At 37.1% G+C, this 20,743-nt stretch overlaps 2 protein-coding genes across 2 annotated transcripts in view; one reads left to right on the forward strand and one right to left on the reverse strand.

Annotated features, from left to right (window-relative positions):
• Positions 1 to 18,767, forward strand: part of LOC144978274 (uncharacterized) — a 35,121-nt gene extending 16,354 nt beyond the window's left edge. Inside the window, exons 2-3 of the mRNA XM_078924121.1 lie at positions 11,611 to 12,714; positions 15,719 to 18,767. Of these exons, the coding sequence (XP_078780247.1) occupies positions 11,754 to 12,714; positions 15,719 to 18,225 (3,468 nt within the window). The 5' untranslated portion in view covers positions 11,611 to 11,753 and the 3' untranslated portion in view covers positions 18,226 to 18,767. The remainder of the gene's footprint in view (positions 1 to 11,610; positions 12,715 to 15,718) is intronic.
• Positions 5,510 to 7,349, reverse strand: LOC144978277 (uncharacterized). The gene has a single exon (XM_078924123.1). The coding sequence runs from the start codon at positions 6,898 to 6,900 to the stop codon at positions 5,815 to 5,817; it is 1,086 nt and encodes a 361-aa protein (XP_078780249.1). The 5' UTR covers positions 6,901 to 7,349; the 3' UTR covers positions 5,510 to 5,814.
• Positions 18,768 to 20,743: the final 1,976 nt, after the last annotated feature.

Below are 20,743 nucleotides of genomic sequence, written 5' to 3' on the forward strand. Positions count from 1 at the left end.
TTTTGACTTTTACACATTCTGATCACAAGACATGAAAAGTTCTAGCCAGCATGAAGAATAAAAAGTACTGATTTTCTTTGTTTAGAACCACGATGGCCGCGGTTGCTGGGCGACGTGACATCAGACTATTAAATCCAATTGTTACCGAATTCCTTGTATTCGTGATTGGGATTATTTGATATAATATTGTCATTATGGTTTCATCGACGCCATAAGTCTTATTGTTGTTTCAATTATTCATTGAATATTGTATGACTATTTTGATAGACTGAGGTTAACACTCCATCATTGTCATTAAGATGGAAGATAATGCTAGCCCGACAGTTGATAAGCCATAATATATTATATGGTTCTTATCGTGTGTGCACATAATATTCGCATGTGTGACCACCGAACGCGATTATGGGCTTGATTCAACATTGTTGTATTGTACAATATGTTGTGTTGTTTTGAGAGCATTTCCATTACAACAATGAGTCTATTAACAATTTGGGTTACCAGACCTATAAATAACTATACGTCGCTTTTTATCACAACCACGATGATGTGACCCTTCGCTTCAATCGGGTATTATGATGGGTGAAACAAATGACAGTAAATAGAGTTTAAAGGATTCGAAATACGTGTTCTAGTTCAAAATTATTATTTTATTTTATTTTAGACACGTTATTTCTTTATTTTGAGTTTTTTGTGTGTGATCATTTTCCTTGATAAAGTGTATATAAATAATTTCATACCGTTGACAACTTTCATCACCTAGTTTACCCAGACAAAATACTTATTTGAGACGATTGGTCACAAATGAGTTGTTTTTCCATCTTTCTAAAATCTCCTATATACTAAACAACAGTGATATCTAAGATTTTGTAAATTTTTTTCTTTTGGTATAAATGACCTGATCAGCAATGTCGAGGATTTTAGTACCGGCTTCAACCCTGCCCAGAGCTATCCCTTGTAATTTTTCTTTTTAACGCACATTTTCCCATCCACATGTAACTGAATGCTTTGATCATCCAATTGACAGAAGTTATGTTATTCATGATATGAAACAGTCCACCAGATTGAGCAAAATCGATAGCGGTCATTCAGATTTTATTGGATAAGTTTTAAATCTACAATTTGTGTGGCTAATTTTCCAACCCGATGTGTCTGATAATAGAGACTTTGCTGTATCGTTGTTTTGTTTTGTTTTGTTTTTCTAGTTTCAATAACAACATCGGTAATAAAAATCTGGCGTATTATACTGACATTGTGATCGCTGAATGAACTGGTACAGTCGAATCCGCTTAACCGCACACCCTCAGGAGTTCGGGTTGGTGTTTTGGGTTTTCTAAGGGCATGGGACCGTCATGTTCAAGACATGGCCTCATTAGAATGTTTATTTTTTCTTATTTGTTTTGTTTTGTTTTCTTGGAGGTGGGGTGGGGGGGGGGGGGGTGTTTTTGGTTGTTTTTTTTTATTTCTTTGTCATGTTTTATCGGCAACACAATGTGACATTATTGTTTTTAAGAACAGTAATCGTGAAGCGTTGATTGCTTTCTATTTTGTGCAAACTGTTTATAAACCTTTGTCTCCGATCCCAACAAAGTAGATCATCTTTCAAGCGTTCTTCTCGGATTTACCGGCGTAGTTTTAAAAACCACGTCAAGTTTTCAGTGTTTGTCCGGGGTGGTTTGTCATATTCCTATTACTCATTCTCATCTTCATTATTCAGGCGTAGTCTTTTGTGTGGCTGAACGGAGCTCAGTAGCTCCTGAGATGTCAGTTCATCGCTGAAGTGTATAGTGTTGTCCCTTGTGACGAATTGATCGAATGCTTCGACTGAAAAGTTGTGTGGAACTGGAACAGCATCGTTGATTTCATATGGCTGTTGGTTGTCACTCCAACCACAGGTGTAGCTATTAAGCGGAGATGGTGTGCGATTAAGTGTAGCGATTATATCGAAAACATTCCGTTTTTCGGTAATGTCTAGCGGCAAAACGAAATGTGCGATTAAGCGGAGTGAACTGTATATCTCATTAATTCGCACCTGGAAAGTTTTGTATATAAAACAGTCCCAGAGTAGATCAAAATGATCATCACAAAAATGACAATTTTTTTTTTTGCTGCCTGTCTGTCACATTATCATACAACAGTGCTGATGGTTTTCCTCGGATCCGCGGAAATCCGCGATTTTCGAGTCCAGAGGAGAAATTTCCTCCTTTTAAACATGGCATTTTCTCGAAACAATGTGCTAGCAATGAGAGAGTTGATGTGTGGTGGAACACACAGGTGCAGTTTCCCACTCTCCAGAAGTTAGCTAGAGTATCAATGATAGTCTATCATCTCAATTGCTCTAAAAGTGGGGTTTAGTGCAGTAAAAAATGGGGCTTAGAGGCAATCGTTCAACATTTTCCTTCTTTTTCACTTTTTGTCACCATCAGCACTGATACAACACTTTAACGTTTGGATATTTATTATGCGCCAGTGTCTGTCTGCCGTTGAATTTTTTCACTTCTAATTCGCACCAAAGAACTTGCTCTTGCAAGGATGCCAGTGGAAGCGGAAGCGCATATCATAAAAGTATGGGCCAGGTAACTTTAAATGATACTTTCTAGATCAACCACAAATTACTGATTCTTAAAAAAAATGTCATGGTATAGAAAATACTATTATTTTTATGAAAACCACAAAGTTAAGATTGGAAATACGTTCTATCACTGTGCCTACATTCTGACATGAAAGAGAGAGAGAGAGAGAGAGAGAGAGAGAGAGAGAGAGAGAGAGAGAGAGAGAGAGAGAGAGAGAGAGAGAGAGAGAGATAGAGAGAGATAGATAGATAGATAGAGAGAGAGAGAGAGAGAGAGAGAGAGAGAGAGAGAGAGAGAGAGAGAGAGAGGGAGAGAGGGGGTGGTATTTGTAGCAACAATTACAGAGCACAGAAAAAAAATTCACAACTCTTAATTCAACAGAAATCAAGCAAATGACATGATTCATGTCGAAATCTTACAAACGAAGCACCGAGGGCTGAATTTAAATTCGTGATTTTATCTGTCTGAAATCCAAAGACATTATTATCTAGACATATATGTCGGCCAATTTAAATCAACAAGCTTAACTGTCTGTACAATGAACGCGATGATAAGTCGATCAACTCAAAATTTACGAGTCAAGTATTGAATAATTGGAACTCAATTTCTATCATATTTATAGATAAAACATTTTTTGACTTCGTAAGAGAACTTTATATTTTCTGCATTCAATCAATATCTTATATATTTTGCTCACTTATTGTAGAAGTCATTCCCAATGTTAAGAGCGGAAAATGGTTTATATGAATTTTAAGATATTGATTCTATTCTATTCGATATATTATATATATAGTTGCATATTATGCACCACGAAAATCGTACAAATCACGTTTCACGTAAGTTAACGTGAGCTGCTAATTATAGAAGGATTATTTTTGGGGTAAACAAAACAAATCTTTCACCAACTTGTTTATACCAATAATAACCAATTAGCCCATTCTTTGATACTTGATATATGATATTGAAATAATGTGCAACTACAACTCTTTATTGAGCAAGTAAATATGCAAAGAAACCGTGAACAGATTGAAATCGGGAGAGGAAAATTTATGATATTAAAAATTTGACTATTTTGTAAGCAAAGAAGAAAAACATCAACCAACTCAAATGAAACGGGCTCTCTATTAAAGGATTCTGAATTTTAAAAAAATCTATAGACTCAATCGACAGCTTTGTTGATTACCGTGGCTACACGGCCGCCATACAGCAATGAAAGTTAAAGAGTAAAAACATTAACAAAAGAAAACGCGTATTAAGATAGAATTGTGCTGTTCGACACCATTAATGAAGTATGTACTTATCGTCACCACTATTCATTAGACGAATTTTATGACATTTGCATAATGCAGGCTTTGAGCTCAAGTCTGCAAAGAGAAAGTGGGCATTTGGGACAAATACTTTTATTAAATGGATTTGGTTTTTAGGATATACCAGATATCCCTTTAGCTGCACACTCACTTGCAGCTGCTACAGTTACATTTAAAGGCATGCTTTCTTAAGTCAAGCGATACTGAGCGCGTTGTCAGTAGTAGGGTTGGTGATAATAATAATGAATGATTTTCATGTCTCTGCGTTTTGTCTATGAATTCGGCATTGCATTTCCGGTACTGTATGAAAGATATTTATTTTGAATAGGGCTATGTGAAGCTCTGTGAACAAAGTGGAATCCTCAAATCTCTTTATGACTATTTAATTTTGAGATGTAAGGGTAGAAGCGCACATTCGAGATCGACGAGGGACTACCTCAAACCTGAGATATTGAAGACTATCAAAAAGTTAGATTTAAAACGTTTTTAAATGTAGGTTTTTTAATAAAGGGGAGAGGGGAGGGGGATGACATATATTGTGCATAAAACTTTATTTTTGTCATTAATTACATTTGAGCTTTTCATTTATAATTCATATTAGTTATACATTTTTGTATTAAAAAAAAAAATTGTCAGGGTGCTTTGCTTTTTGTCAACCAGTTAAGTTTTTCTTAGGTCAATCGTACCTACTTCAAATCATTTATCCGGTGATAATATAACTCAGAAAGGAGGCCCATTTATCTAAATATGACAGCGCTGATAATAATTTGAAGCAAACATGAGCAGAGAAAACGTGTTGGTGGACAAGGAGTGCATACTACTCTAAATTGACAAGTCGACGAACAAACACCGGATCTCCGCATCTCCCGATTGTGGGGTTCGCTTGCAATTAAATTTCTTAATAATGTCATAAATATAAGTGTACCGGTTGAAGCTGGTAGCCGGTCCTATTCAACCGTTCAAAAGGGTGAACTGGCACCACCGCCGTGTCTTATCGTCACGGTTCATTGGTTCCTTTCACATCGTGATTGGCTCTCCTTCGATTCTTCACGGACCTAGTAGTAGTATGTGTACTCCTGAAGGAACTTTATTGACCCGCGACAACTGTTTTGGCAACGAGTCAGTTTATTGTGCATGATACGGACTACTGTGTGAGTGTGTGTGTGTGTGTGAGTGTGTAAATGTGTGTGTGTGTTTGTGTGTGTGTGTGGGGGTAGGAGGGGGAGGGGAGTAGAGGTAGAATGGTATGCGTAATCATTGATAAGAGTGTTGGACGGAACATTTTTCTTTTCTTGCTTTAGATATGGTGAGTGTGATAAAAAATATATGATGTCAATAAATCAAATAATAAATAGCAGGCATTGGTGACTCCATGTGTAAGTGAATGAAAATAAATGTCACGGTATAATGAGAATCGGAAAATAGAAATAGGAACTAAAAATCGCTGAAATGAGATTTGGGTTAGACACAAAACCTTAAGCATGATTTGATGTTAAAAAAAAACAAAAAAAAAAATAAAACAAAACACGATGTTTGCAACCACTTGCCGATGAATTGATTAATGCAGCAAAGATTGTAATTTGAAGGTTTTTCAAATTTTTAAATTAAGGTGAATTAAACAACAAAAGCTTATTTGAGTTAAAAATAATAACTCGGGCTATTTTAATCGATCGATATTTGAAGGACGAGTTTTCTGGTCTGAATCTTAAATACGTGTTTTATTCAGAGTACGATGTGTACTTTTACGTTAAAGAGTTAGTACTTGCTTTGAACGTCATTCTCTGTTGTAGATATTCGTGTTTATTCCGAGCGATACATCAAGCTCTTGACAATGAGCCGTTATTTTATTTTCCTCAGCACTTGAATTATTATTTTCATTTTGGCGGAATTTAGTACACTTATCAAATTATCTTGTTTACAACTTGATACATACATGATTATGATTTGTCTTTAACACCACAGCCAAACAATGCTTTGGCAGTGGCTCGAAAGTTTGTACTCATTGTAAGGAAGACAAACAAGTTCACAGTAGCGTTGGTCAAGTCGAAGACAAATACCCAACAAACGATCACCATAAAAAGGTTATGATATCTTCGAAGGAAATAAAAATCATAGATAAAATATTTGACCATGTAGAGAGCTACTCTTGGGAACAGATTGATGACATAGATGACAATAATGACAAGTAACATTTTTATTACTTGTCTGTCACGAACTGACATGGACGCGCCTGATGATGCTGGGGCTGACGTTGATGACGCTACTGCGTTGCCGGATCGGAACTTGGACGCTTTTTGTAGTTGATAGGATATAATGAAAGTACAAGTGACTATGACAATAAAACTAAATGTAGGCCATATCACGCCTGATAAATTATAATACTGCATCAGAGGCCCGTGATGGGCCTTGAAGAATGCACTATATCTATAAACTGCTATAGTCACATTCAGTTTGGGACTGTATACCCAAACAATATCGTATATCCCGAAAACGACAACAAAACACCCGAAAACGACGAATGAAATGGTGACCATTGAAATGAAAGTGATTTTAGGTGTAAGAAGAGTTTTTACCGTAAAGGGTAGAGTGACACACAAACACCTTTCTACAGCCACGTAGGCTGCCAGGACGCTGGACACGTATGTCGCGAAGCTGATGAAGTAATTCATGCACACAGCCATTATGTTTTCCCAAGACTCTGCGTTTGCTCGAGAGTAAAGACTTATAGGCCCCGACATCCGCTGGATGGACCCCGAAACGCATTTCAGCAGATCCCAGATGGCAATAGTGGTCATTGATATGTTCATACTTTCGCTGAAGCCTTGTTTTGCAAAGACGATGATGACGATGATGTTGCTGACGATGCCCACGTTGGCAATGATGAAGGAAAGGCAGAGATCAACAACGATTTCTGTAGTCTCTCGAGCTTCGTTGCTGACGAAAGTTTCCGCTGGTGTGAATGGTTCTACAGGCTCATCTTTTACATAAACTATGGAAATATCGCTGTTATTGTAACGGGCCATGTCCTTATTATTCCTATTCACACAAGAGTAACAATACTTACTTTACAATAATAATTATGATAATAATACGTATATGTAGACGTTTCAATGATTGTTTATAGAGTCTTCACTTGCAAAAAGGGCTCTGCATCAACGTTAAATGCTACAACTTCGCGCCCTGCGCCCTGTGACACCGTTTAAGTCTAAGTAACAGTAGTTATTTTATCATTAAGCCGGATAATTCTGCCTTGGGGCAGGACATTGTTTCTCTAGAGGTGGACCGGTTTGAGCGCCCTCAGTATTGTGTCATAGACCAGTGTCAAATACGTTTTCACGAGAAAGGAGAGTTAAATCTCAAATTTAAAAATCTTTGCGCTCGGTAACTATTCCTGTTTGTTAATAAATAAAAGTAAGTGAAGTATCAACTTTATATAATGTTAACTACTCAATTAGAGAATACCAATTTCTTTACATGCGAAAAGAGTTCTCTAGCGTATACATTTATAGTCTCTACACGTTGTCGGGTACTGATTGATTCGATCTAAATATTGAACAAGTTTCCTTTGACAATTCAAGCAATAATGGGAATCGTGGTATTGATTATTTTAGTTTACTTTAATATCGATGTCTCATTTTATTATTACACCGTTTATCTCTAATGGGCGATGAAAAATGATGTTTATAACCATCGTTATATCCGATATAATATGATATAATGTCAGATAAGGAACATTTGGCTGGCAATCACATGGTTAAAATGCTTCATTAAATAATATTTGAATTAATCTATTTTGTCAATTGTAAAAAAAAACAAAACACACCAAATAAAAAACGGAAATTTGCTAGTAATCTAGATAGAAATAAACAAAGGAAATACAGTTTGAAAAAAGAATGTGACTTGCGTGCAAATTTGTAGATTTCTCTATAACTATTAAAACGTGTCCAACTTAAGAGCGGTTTTTTAATTCGGTGTCCATACCCCCACCCCACCTTCTCTCTCTCTCTCTCTCTCTCTCTCTCTCTCTCTCTCTCATACAAACACACACACACACACACACACACATATATATATATACACAAACTCATTTCGACACCCACCATTTGAGAAAATCTGATTGTAGAGAATGGAGCGCATGGTCGAAAGTTGGGTCTTTCTGATAAAAGTTCTGAGTGAACTCAGTGGGTTTTGATTTTAAAACGAACATGAAAATTAATTGGAAGTTGTCATGGTTGTGGCCGCAGAATAGAAAAAAAAAGTATTTGTATTTTCTATAATCAGATCATATCGTCGAATATAATGAAAAACTGAATACCACCAAATGGGATGATTTTCCCCTGAAGGAATGTTTTGCCTTTGTGAATCTGGGACAAGTTGAATTAGTTTAGCTTTATTACCGACGTTTCTTGGATCTTATTTCTTATCAAATAAAATTACGACACAGTACCGAGAGCGCTCAAACCGGTTCAACTCTAGAGAAACAATGTCCTTCCCCAAGGCAGACTTATCAGACAAAGACAAACCACGTGTTCTGACTACTTATTTTTAGATAATTTCACGCCTAACGGGTTAATAACCTTAGATTCAATTTTTTTCATGTTTATAACGTAATGATTTGGAGAAAAGTTGTAATTCAATACATAATATTATGGGAAAATTTGCCTTGATAACTAGTATGAAAAGTAATGATATTACGAAAGAAATAAACAGTGTGGATTTCAATGCAGTTTTAACGCTATGTTGGCCCGAAGGCTTATTTTGGTGAATGGCCTGACAATTTCATCATGAATCGGCGATGAAAAGAAGAGAATAATTTGGAGACAAAATTGCATGATGATTTGTAAAATAAAAAAAATCAATATAACAATATCATCTTTTTCATTGTTAATCTGTATTTCTCCTCAATCGCATCAATTTAATGTATCCGCACTGCTAAAACAAAATCTTTTTGTAGTGTTAGTTGGTGGCCTTAGGGCCCGCTTAAGCAACTCGAAAGATAGTTAAATACAAAATGTTTGTTATTTTCATAGCTTGAATAATTTGCCTTAAATGATCTTGCAGAAATATAACGTTTTAAACGTAAAAGCAGACAAATTTGACTAGCGAATCTTGTTGAATGCACACAGCTTTACCGGGAGCATTAGGAGCATTTTTTTTCCATTTCATTTACTGCGCCAAAAACGAATCTCTCTCTCTCTCTCTCTCTCTCTCTCTCTCTCTCTCTCTCTCTCTCTCTCTCTCTCTCTCTCTCTCTCTCTCTCTTATACCCCCCAAGATGCAAGAAACAAACAAACGGAAAAAACAATAAACCGATGCAAAAAGCTGCGCAAATGAAATTAAAGTTGGTCTATCTAGCTACCATCCATTCCATTTTTTGTTGTTGGCATGTTACGATTAAAAAAAAAAAAAAGAAAGAAAAAAAAAAGAGCAAGGAGTTACTCAATTCATCGGCATTCAACTCTACTGGCCCTAAAATGTTGGTCAATGCAACGTTACCTTTCTCCAATAATGGAGATGTTTAGCACATTCATACGTTTCACCATCATGTATCTATCAGACCTGATCTTGAATAGATGCCCCCGTTCTTTTTAAGATTCTCCATTGCATATTGTCACTTAAACAAAAAAGATACATTGTTGACTAGTCATTGCATCTTAAAACACAGGGAACTATGGACTATTTATTATTGAGGCGAATGCAATGAGGATGAATGTGTCGTGTTGTGTTGTTACTCGTATATCTATATTGCACTGTAACCCGGAAGGTCCCAGGATTCGAGCCTCGCTTCAGGCACTTTCGTTTTTTTCTTGGGCAAGATTATTAACTCCCAATTTGCTCACATGGACAACATGGGTGATTCCTGTTGACATCAGGCATCTTGTTTGATGAATTATCTATATTCCTTCGTTGAACGCCTAGGCGACGCTATCTTTTGATGTCGTGGCGGAAGGCATTAAGTCTTTTTGAATTATAATATGTACAATACAAGATGTGAGTGGAATGTTCTGTTTTTCTTTTTCTGTTGAACAATGCATTTTGGCGAATTAATACAAGGTGTACATATTAATAAGAATTTTAGGAAAAGGAACGGGAGTGATTTATCTTATTGTCTCAGTAATATTTTGATCCAGAGAAGAATTTATGATCTTCAATTGTGAACGCACAATAGAGACGTTTGTTGAACACCACCTTAAAATATACACATCTATGAGTGATTCATGGAGTTGTAGCCGGGACCTCATCAAATTCCAGGCAGGGAATTACATGGCTCTATCTGCTCTATGGTACTCTGTTCTGATAGAACCTCGTAATTTCCAGCTTGTGTTGCTCTCCTTCATGTGCTGATGATTTTTGTCCAACCAATGGCTTGTTTTGATAATCACCATGATTTGTTCGTCCTTCCCCCTACCCTATATATTTGGATTTTCTACTTATAGATCTATGTGCCATTCTGATTGTCATTTATGTGTCTCCCACCCCACCCCTTACCCAATATCATTCTCTCAACCATGATTCACTTGCGACAGAAAAATTAAAAAAAAAATATGAGAAAGTTAAATAATATATGACAGAATAATATATAATCAGGCTTAGAGAAAATCATAAAAAAACATGACCATATTATCATGGTCATATTATTAATGATTTTCTTTTTGCCTGATTTTCAATTTCCCTCAACTGCATGCAATAATTATGAAATTGATGATAAAAATAAGAGACAATGATGTCAAATTTTTGACAACCGTATTCTTCTTTTTAGTTTTAAAACAGTTTGTGGTTTTGCTTTGTCTTCTCCTCAGATACAGGAGGTGCTATTGCAGATGTTTCAGCATGTGCGTTGCACTGTTTCCTATAATATTATTATTACTATTCCCAGCCACCATTCATGCTGATTTCATTATTTCGCTCTGCTGTAAATTGTTCCCATTCAGCGCATGCATTTTCTTTTTCCTGTCACCATGGGTGGGGAGGTTGTTGATTCACATTGAATGCCTTTGTTGTTATCATCCAATATTAAGCTGTTTTGCTATGGAAACAGTCGAGTAACCAGCCAGAATACAGAAAATATGATTCACTCTTAGAGATTTATCATTCCAACGTTACATCATAACAACAATCTACAAAGAAAAACCCAGACAAGTAGTTTTCACCCCTCATTTTATCCTCTTCTATTTCCTCCTCCTCCTCCTCCTTGTTGTTGTTGTTGTTATTGTTGTTGTTGTTCTTCTTCTTCTTCTTTTTCTTCTTCTTTTTCTTCTTCTTCTTCTTCTTCTTCTTCTTCTTCTTCTTCTCTTCTTCTCTTCTTCTTCTTCTTCTTCTTCTTCTCTTCTTCTTCTCTCTTTCTTCTTCTTCTTCTTTCTTCTTCTTTCTTCTTCTTCTTCTTCTTTCTTCTTCTTCTTCTTCTTTCTTCTTTCTTCTTCTTCTTCTTTCTTCTTCTTCTTCTTCTCTTCTTCTTCTTCTTCTTCTTCTTCTTCTTCTTCTTCTTCTTCTTCTTCTTCTTCTTTTTCTTCTTCTTCTTCTTCTTCTTCTTCTTCTTCTTCTTCTTCTTCTTCTTCTTCTTCTTTGATTTTTGTATTATATAAAATAAAATATATGCTCTTTGCCTTGTGATGTGATAATATAATCCGTGAATTACACATAGACGTCTATTTATAATTTTAAATCGTAGAGATGTTTTATCATTATAACTTGCCATGTGTAATCAAAAGTTTGACATTTTCTATTCTTTAAAGGTACCGGAAGATATGAAAAAGCACCACAGCATCGATGGCGTTATCTGATTACCATCAAGCCACCCATTGATTATTTCAGCCATTTGAAGTCATCACCTATGCCATAACATCACATTTCATATTTGTTTGTTTGTTTGCCGCCAATGAGTAACTTGGACAATAGTCAAAGCCAGGAACCCTTCAGCTTTCTCAAGACAGTCGTAGACCAGGGTTCGGGGCAAGCTAATAAAAATGGAACAGACAGTGACAAGGAAAATGAGCAAAAGGACATAACAATGCCTGCCTCAAATACTGTCACAAAAGAATACAACTTCACTCTGTCATCTGATGCGAGTGTTAACGGACCTACTACGATGTCGAAGGACGATTCTGATATGTGGGATGATTTCTATAATGAAGACGATTTTGGAGGTAATGCCAAAAATGGAGATAACCCGAAGGATAATGGATTTCTTGATATTCTGAGCCCGGAGAGGCGATTGGACAAAGTTGAAGAGGAAGAAGAAGACGATTACGTTGATGACAGCAACGCCACTGGAAGTCAGTCCAAGGAAAACGGTGAAAACAATCCTGATAAAGACGGTTCAGATAAAGACAATGATAATGGTAGTAAAAAGAAAAAGAAGAAAAGATTATTTAAAAGAAGGGCTCCGCCCCCACTGTCCCCCAAGTCCAGAACGCTTCAGCCAATCGGCGGCTCTCATCCTAATCTAAGCGGCCACAACAACCGCTTTAACAGAAACGATAGTTTATCCTCAGACCAAAACGGACATCTAGAAACAATGAGTGAAACCAGTGGAGGTGAGAGGAAGTTACTGCGTAGAAAACAAGTCTCACGACCGAGGTGTGCCGGGCCGAAGCCCAATGGAGATCGCTTGCAGCAGAAGTATCAGGAACTCGAGCAGTTGATGCTAAAACCGCTCCCTAATCCTGCCGTTTACGTCCAGCAGACGAGGCAACAGATGCTTCGTCTCCAAGGGTTGAATACACAGAATCACAACACGTCGCATCACCTTGAGCATCCGACGGGTTTGCCACCCACTGGGCAACAACAACAACACGCAGGTCCCAGGGACGCTGACAAAGTTGATAGAGTTATACAGAGTAAGTATACATACAACATACAAACACCTGCATTTACACAGAGATTCTCTCTCTCTCTCTCACTCTCTCTCTCTCTCTCTCTCTCTCTCTCTCTCCCATCACTCACCGTCCGATATTTCTCCCATTCCTTATCCCTGTGTTCGTTCGCTAATAATAATCAACACGCCTCCTCTACAACTTCAGTTCTGTCACGAACACAACCGCCATAATCATCAACATTTACGTAGTCCTTGTATTTCACCACCACCACCACCACCACCACCACCACCACCACCACCACCACCACCACCACCACCACCATCATCATCATCATCATCATCATCATCATCATCATCATCATCATCATCATCATCATCATCATCACCAACTAGATAAACGATTTTGCCAAGCTGTTTAAGTCACAATATGATATTTATACAGTCGGACAAGTCTCCCTCAATACGGAAGAAATAGACAATCGTTGAACATTATTCCAAATGATTTACATAAAAATAAATGATACGTTGTACTGCCATGCCAATGGCGAGCAGGTAAAGGTTTGGACATTCCTTTGCAACAGAAACACCAATAGTTGAAAAAATCGATGCATGCCACCTAAGAATGTGAACTTTTGTCTAGCGCATCGTTTACTACATGTGCTCAAAACTTTTTACAAGACGTCCCAAACCAGCATTTAAGATGCAATACAAGGTATGACGCCTGCAAGATGCTATTATCAATTTTTATTTACAGAGACAGCTCTGTTGCCGACCAGATACATATTTTACACCTGAATGGTGAGAACATAATGTAAGTAAAGAGCCGTTTTCATGCGCCATCTACAGAGACCTTCCTGTCAGAGGGCAAGTGTCATAATATCACAAAACCTGAAAGCCTCATCTTTGCTTTCGGTCTACACTTGCCAACCAAATTAATTGGTCCTCCAGTTTGCAGCGCTACAAAATCATATGATTTTCAAATAGTTATACAGAGTGTCCACAAAGTCTTTCCCTGATTTCAAAGACTTATTATTCAAAAACCATTACAAATTTTGCATCTGGTTTTCACTATTTTCTTAGTAAAAGTCATACATATATTCCCATTAATTGACCCACATTACTTCACTAAAGTTAACAAAATAAACATGAACTGAAAGGGCCTCATTTCTCTCTCCTTCTATTTCGGAATAACAATTAAAGTGTGACAAACTTCTTTTTTTTTTATTTGTTTGAATCAGAATTCCAAAAATACTTCGACAACATTTCATAGCCCAGTTTATCAGATCATTACAAGACGTGAGAACGATTTTGAATAACGGGTATTGTAAATTTGCTAAGACACATCGTGTCAGAGATTGAACAGGTTCCCGTCGACCAAGCGGTGTAGTTGAAACTGTTCAGGATGTGCCACACCTTCGAGCGCAATTTTTGTTGTTGCCAGTTTTGCAAGTCTACAGGCACAACATAAAATGCGCTTGGCATTCCAAAGAGTATCGTTTACTTAAGAAAACAACTCATTTGTTAAAAACTGCTTGCTCACAAGAGCTTTTGAACACTAGATAGCACGAGGTATAGGCCCAATTTTTGTTGTTGTCTATCTATTTAGATATGTTTATTTTATGCTGCATCCAAATTTTGTGAATATCAGTCCTGGATAATAGGATTCAGTAGTCTGATGTCACCCGGCAACGGCGGCCATCTTGGTTCTAAACAAAGAAAATCATTACTTTTTATTCTTCATGTTGGCTAGAACTTTTCATTCCCTGCCTTGTGATCAGAATGTGTAAAAACATGATCAAATTTATGGGTTTTTTTCCCTCTGGAAACGCTTTTATGCTCGCCGGAGAAATATTTCATACGGGCGTCCGCCATTGTTCCGATAGTTTAGAGCCAGTGTTACTAAGTTACCATGCGTCATTAGGAAGGACGTGACGTTACGACTATTGAATCCTATTGTTCGGTAAGACGGCGCTCCTTCACATTGGAGATGTGCTTGCTTTTTGTGAATTTCTAAACGACATGTTTACTGGCGACATGATTTGTCTGGCCGCCTGGGTCACCGGACTTGTCTCCATCTGACTTTTCCCTATGGGGCTACACCAAAGACATTGTTTATTCAACTTCCTTACCGGATGTTGGAACGCTTACCTTAAAAATAAAAATAAGAACAATTATTGAAGCCATCAGGCCGTGCCGGTCGCCTCCTAATCAGCCGACTGTGACTTTGCAGCTCCTCTAATTCTGTTGACGAATTTTTTAAATTGAGCTTTATATAGCGCAATATCCACTAAATGTGCTCAAAGCGCTTTACAAGGGGTCCCTGGTCATCAGCAAATTTAACATGTAGGACGGGACATGACGCCTGTTTGGCGATATTACAATTTTCGGACAAAGACAACGCTGTTAACGGCCAGGTACTCATTTTACACCTGAGTACGGTGAGAGAATGTGAGTAAAGAGCCTTTTCCAAGGACTCAACTATCCACCGAGCGCGAGGCTCGAACCCCGGACCTTCCGATCCGAAAGCGAGTGTCATACCACTAGACCACATAGCCGCACTATCCTTGGCGAGGGACTGTAGGTCTGCAATATCTTTTTCCGACCTTAACTCTTGATGGTTTTCGAGTCGCTTCAAGTCTGTTTAATATTGTGTGAATGTTTGTTGTTGGTCTGTCTCGATTTTTGGTTTGACTTTAAAAAATCAATTGTCCCCTGTTCATGCCGAAATAACACTAGATTGGCACGGTTAGTCACATTTGGGTTATCGAATAGAGGATATTGTGTGTTGGTTTTGGAGATTCTCCATTACAGTAGTGAGACGATAACAATATGAAATCATACGACCGATGCTTTATGAAGAGAAACGGAGCTGAAAGTTGTGAATAATGATTTCAGGAAAATATATATTTAAAAAAAAATAAAATAAAAATGCTTGGCTGTTAATACTTTTTGTGCATTCATAATAAAAGAGAATTGTACTAACATTGATTTTAATTCATTGTTTTTTTTTGTCTTTATTTTAATAGTCATCGACGAAGACACCAATCAAGTGTATTCCACCATGAAGACCGTCCATGCCAATAAAAGCAGCAATCATAATACGAGCATCAGGAGCAACAGACCATTTTCAGCCCACCCTAGAAGACGTCCTTTGTCAGGACAGAAGCAACTCAGACCAAAGCCTCGTCCACAATCGGCAGATCAGGCGAGACCTAGCACAGTCAATAGCAATTCTGAGCAATGTAGTAGTATAGTCAGTAGTGTTAATGGCAGTTCTAATCGGAACTCTCGGGGCAGAAGGCCAGCTGGTAGGGGTGGGAACAATAGGAAAACTAGATCTGATAGTAGCGCGAGTGGAGGTAGTAATAGAAGAAGCGATAGGAGTGAAAGCGGAAGTAAAGATAGAGATAGGGACTACGGAAGCTCCTCATTCGAGGATGGCACAGACAGTCGTTCGGCTAGTCGATCTCCAGGTAGAGCTATTCACACAACGGACAATCATTTGAAGAATAGTTCCAATCCAGCTTTGAGGCAATGGTTGAAGGTCAAGGATAAAGAATATCGTCAGCAAAAGAGGGAGGAGAGAAAGAAAAAGAGCAGAGAAAGAGCAGAGAAACAGGAAGAAGAAATTAGAAAGCAAGAACTTTTAAAGAAAGCCGAAGAAAAAGTGAAAGAGTGGATGGTGATGAAAAGGAAAGAAGCTTGGAGACAAGCAAAAGAGGAGAGGAAGCGAATGAAGGAGGAGGAAAAGGAAATAGAGGAACATATAAAACATACAGAGTCATTGAGAGGAAAAATGTTCACCCCTATACAAAGACCTGCTGGGAAAAATGAAGGGGAGAGTAAGAGTCCCAACCAGCAGCAACAAGAAAATAACGCACCGACTACGCCACAACCCCCCAAATCAAAATTTGTATACAAAAGACCTGTGTCGGGTCGTGTACGATTGATGAAACTCCAACAGGAGAGGAAAGACGATTCTAAAAAATTAGAAGAGAAAAAGAAGGAAATGGACGAAATGTTGGCAAAAGAGAAAGAAAAGAAAATGAGAATGTCCTATGACCAATGGTTATTAAAGAAAAGAGAGGATGACTACTCTAAGAGACGAACAGCAGCAAAACAACGGGCTTTGGCCAAATCCGATCCAGAATTGGACAGAATCGTTCCAGAAATGGCCCGGAAGAGGATTGAAAATATCAAACGAGGAAAGAAACGAATTGACACCGGTGATAGCGATATAGACAACTCCGTTAATAAATCGTTTGGTGGTGGAGATTTTGGAGAGAATGAAGAAAACAGATCTCCGAGTTACAGGTTAGAGGTATCTGGTGATAAAAAGTCTCTAAAACAACGACCAAGTAGCGCCAAACACTCGTCATCCATCAACCCCAAAAAGTCCAGGTCACCTCGTAGACCCCGGTCGGCAAATCCCCGTGTTCAAGCGTTGATGGACGAAAGTGACGACTCGTCATTGAATCCAGACAACTCTTTCAAACTTCCCTTTCCCCCAGAGCTAGGCGTTCCGAAGTATGTTGCTTCAAGACAAGAAAAACTATTTTCTGGACAGGTTATGGCTGATGCTAATGCAAATGCTTCAATGAGTGCTCAAGACGGAGGTAGCAATACTGAAGTTTCATGCGTTGATGGAGGTGGAGAGAAAAATCCTGTAAGCGAAGACAACGAGGCAGCAGTGGGCAATGGTAGGGATGAGCTTGATGCAGAAGCTGAGTTCGAGCCGGATTTGAAAGGGGTTGCTGAATCTCTTATTGCCTCTAAGACAGAAGATATGGACAATGAAGCTGTTGATAATGACGGGGCGGAGGATTCCTCGTTTTTCGTCACTCATGGCAATTTAGATAAAGAGGAGGCTGGTTATGATGATGATTTGTTAGCGGATGGATCGGCTGAAGTGGATAACGACGTCAAAGTTTCCGATAAGGAAGACAAAATGTCCTCTGATAATTCTAACTCAGAAAAGGAAGATGGAAATATTGAAGAAGAACCGCGTGACGAAGAAAACGAAATAAACGATTCTGAATTTTTTGACGCTGATGGGACTCAAAGATTTCATGAAAATGTCGTTCCTCCTTTGGATATCAGCAATGACGATGGAACTGAAGTTAAATATGAGGAAGAAGACGATATTGAAACTAATCAACAGCAGCAAGATAAAGAAGAACAAATGGGTGAAGGGGGATCACATTTACTTGACAATGTAGAACAAGTATCAGAAAGCGTGGAGGTTAAAAGCTCCATCAAGCATGTTTCGTTTTCCGATGAGGCGACAATCCACGAGGATCCTCTGGCTGGGCTCTCTAATGACGATGAATACTTTTATGACTACGATGAACTTGCCAGGGCGGATCAAAGTTATGGACGAGATGAAGATGGAGATGGTGACAGGGATCCTTTATTGCCCGCTGACAATTGTGACTATGACAATATGGATGAAATCGAAGGCTACCAGGATGACGAAGCAGAGGATGAAAGGGGAGGTTACTTTGATGGCGGAACTCCTAGAGACGATTTTTAAACAGATATCTATCCACGTCTAATCAAACGCAAATATTTACTCCAAGATGTAAGACGAATTTAAGAAAGGGAGATCAAATCGCCATAGACGTGCGTCGTAAATTACATTTTGACTTTATATAATCAAACCCTTTTGAAACTATCGAAATTGACGTGGAATATGAAGAAGAATGCTTTAAGACTTGTCACGTATGTCCAAAATTAGCACATTCTTGAATTGCCTTACACTTCCGTTTTCCTCAGTTTTACCAAAACGCCAAAATATTTCTATTTTTTTGCCGGTTTGAAAAAAACAAACAAACAAAACAGACAAAACAAACATCTGCCAAAATTTAGAATTGAAGGCAATTCTTTTTTTTTTTTAATCATCAGTTACTGATGAACTTATATTACAATTAACTATTACTAATAAATATTTCATTTTCAAAGCTAAAATTTAATATGGCCTACACACTGATTTATCCCAAATTTTATTTATTACAAAAAAAAAGAATTAAAAAAAAAACAAACAAAACAAAAAAAAAAACACAAAAAAACAACAAACATAAACAGCAACAAAGAAACAAAACATAAACCCAAACAAACAGCTCCGTCCTGAAAAGATTAAAAGATTTATTAACCTTTTTCAATTCGCCATGACGTCACCATCTTATGAAAGCAACATTGTGCCTTTAAAATAGCTTTTATTTCATTGTTGAAATATAGCAATGTTATTGTCAAATTTACAAGTTACTGAACATTAAATGGTTCTAATATAAGTTTAGGAATCAGTTTATCATCAAATTACGACGAGTTTCACAAACAATTATGCGTATTTAGAAAATATAAAATAATAACAATGATAATAAGATTATTCATGATAAATTGTTAGTAGACAAAATTCAAACTTAGTTTCCTGACTTTAAGACAATTATTACGATTAAGTTTAATTTTGAATTCGTTCAATATCAGTGGTGTTAACCATGTATGTACTCTAAAAGGCAATGTGTAACCAATTTCCGTCTATGAATAGAGAATTCTGCACACGGATCTAGCGTCTGATAGTGAAATGTGAGTCTTGCGCTTATTTTTTTTTCTCCAGAGAATAAGAATTTATTTTTAAAAATTTGTATTAGTTTGAAAATGTGTTTCCTTTACAACAATGATTAATTATGAGCCCTCAATATTGTTCGATATCAAAAGTTAAAACGTCAGTTCATATAAGTAAAGAACTGTTCAGATCAAATATTTTGTTATTCAATTTTGTTAGTCAATTAGAATCATCAGTAATATGTTGTCAATCTATCCATTTTAAAAATATGATATTTTTTGGGTTTATTATCAGCGTATGTTTGAATGAATATAGTTTTGGATTTTTATCCTACCAAACTAAAAGTCACAGGGTTCATTCATAAAACCTCGGTTCATCATCGTCGTTCAAAGTAAGTAATGTCATATCCGGTTGGATAGGGGAATAGAGCTGAACGATATTTAAAAGAACATTTTTCTGGCCAACATGTATTTTTAATATATTGTTTTGTTCGTTTAGTATAAAATGAGTGACATGTGATAGTTTACTGCCCGTACTCTGAAAAAACAAAACACGTATTTAAACTTTTGGCAGAAAACTTGATTAAGATAATCCTCATCTTGCCAAAAACTCTCAAACCCGGGACTCTGCAACTCCCAGATTTAAGAGTTTGTGCCAAGGGCCATTTTCACCTATGGATATTAGAAGAACAAATTTTCTGAAAAGTTTTAAATACGTTTGTTTTTCCCTCAGCACGGTAGTTTAATAGAGAAGACTGTAGTGCCATAAAATAAATGTAAACTTTATTGGCAATGCGATGATCATCTCATTCATCTGTGGTTTTTCATTCATCCTGTTTTGTTGATAAAGGGAAAACCCGAAACGTTCATTTGATCTGTTTTTGTAATTAAATTGAAGCTTACATTCAATTTCACATTATTATTTATAACAATTTATGGCGTTGATAGCAGTGCCTTGTCCCTTCTTATTACAATACCAATCAACATCTAGCATAGTTACTCATCATATGGATTACAAAGATTACAAATTATGGCCACTGGTTGTTGTCCTTAAGTAAGGCATTTTACACACAATACCCCACTCGATCAGGGTATAAATGTGTACCTATAATTTTATGATTTTATTGTAAGAGTGCTTGGATTAGACGTCTGTGTGATAAATGGAACTTTTGATTCCATTAGGCCTATTTGGGAAATCAAAGTAATACCGTCAAAACTGTGGAAATACACATGAATGTCTACACATTCGTGATTTGAATAACTTGATATGAGATATTATAAACCTTATTCATTCAATTGTTAGAAATATAACATAAATGCATTCTGTCAATTTCTTTGTTGTTACAACAAGTTGCTGTGATACCGTGTGCTTTAAAATGTTAACACTATGTATCTAATGATTAAAAAAAAATCTTCATGTTTATGGATTTGTAACACTCATTTTAAATACGTTTCCTTTTAATGCTGCTAATTATGGATGTTAATAAATT

This window comes from Berghia stephanieae, chromosome 8 (assembly GCF_034508935.2).
Source record: "Berghia stephanieae isolate SIO BIC M18660-M18661 chromosome 8, UCSD_Bste_1.3, whole genome shotgun sequence".
Classification (NCBI taxonomy): Eukaryota; Metazoa; Mollusca; class Gastropoda; order Nudibranchia; family Aeolidiidae; genus Berghia; species Berghia stephanieae.

What these genes read in the sequence shown, in the direction of transcription:
- LOC144978277 (XM_078924123.1), bottom strand. Translation starts at nt 6,900, where the DNA reads ATGGCCCGTTACAATAACAGCGATATTTCCATAGTTTATGTAAAAGAT.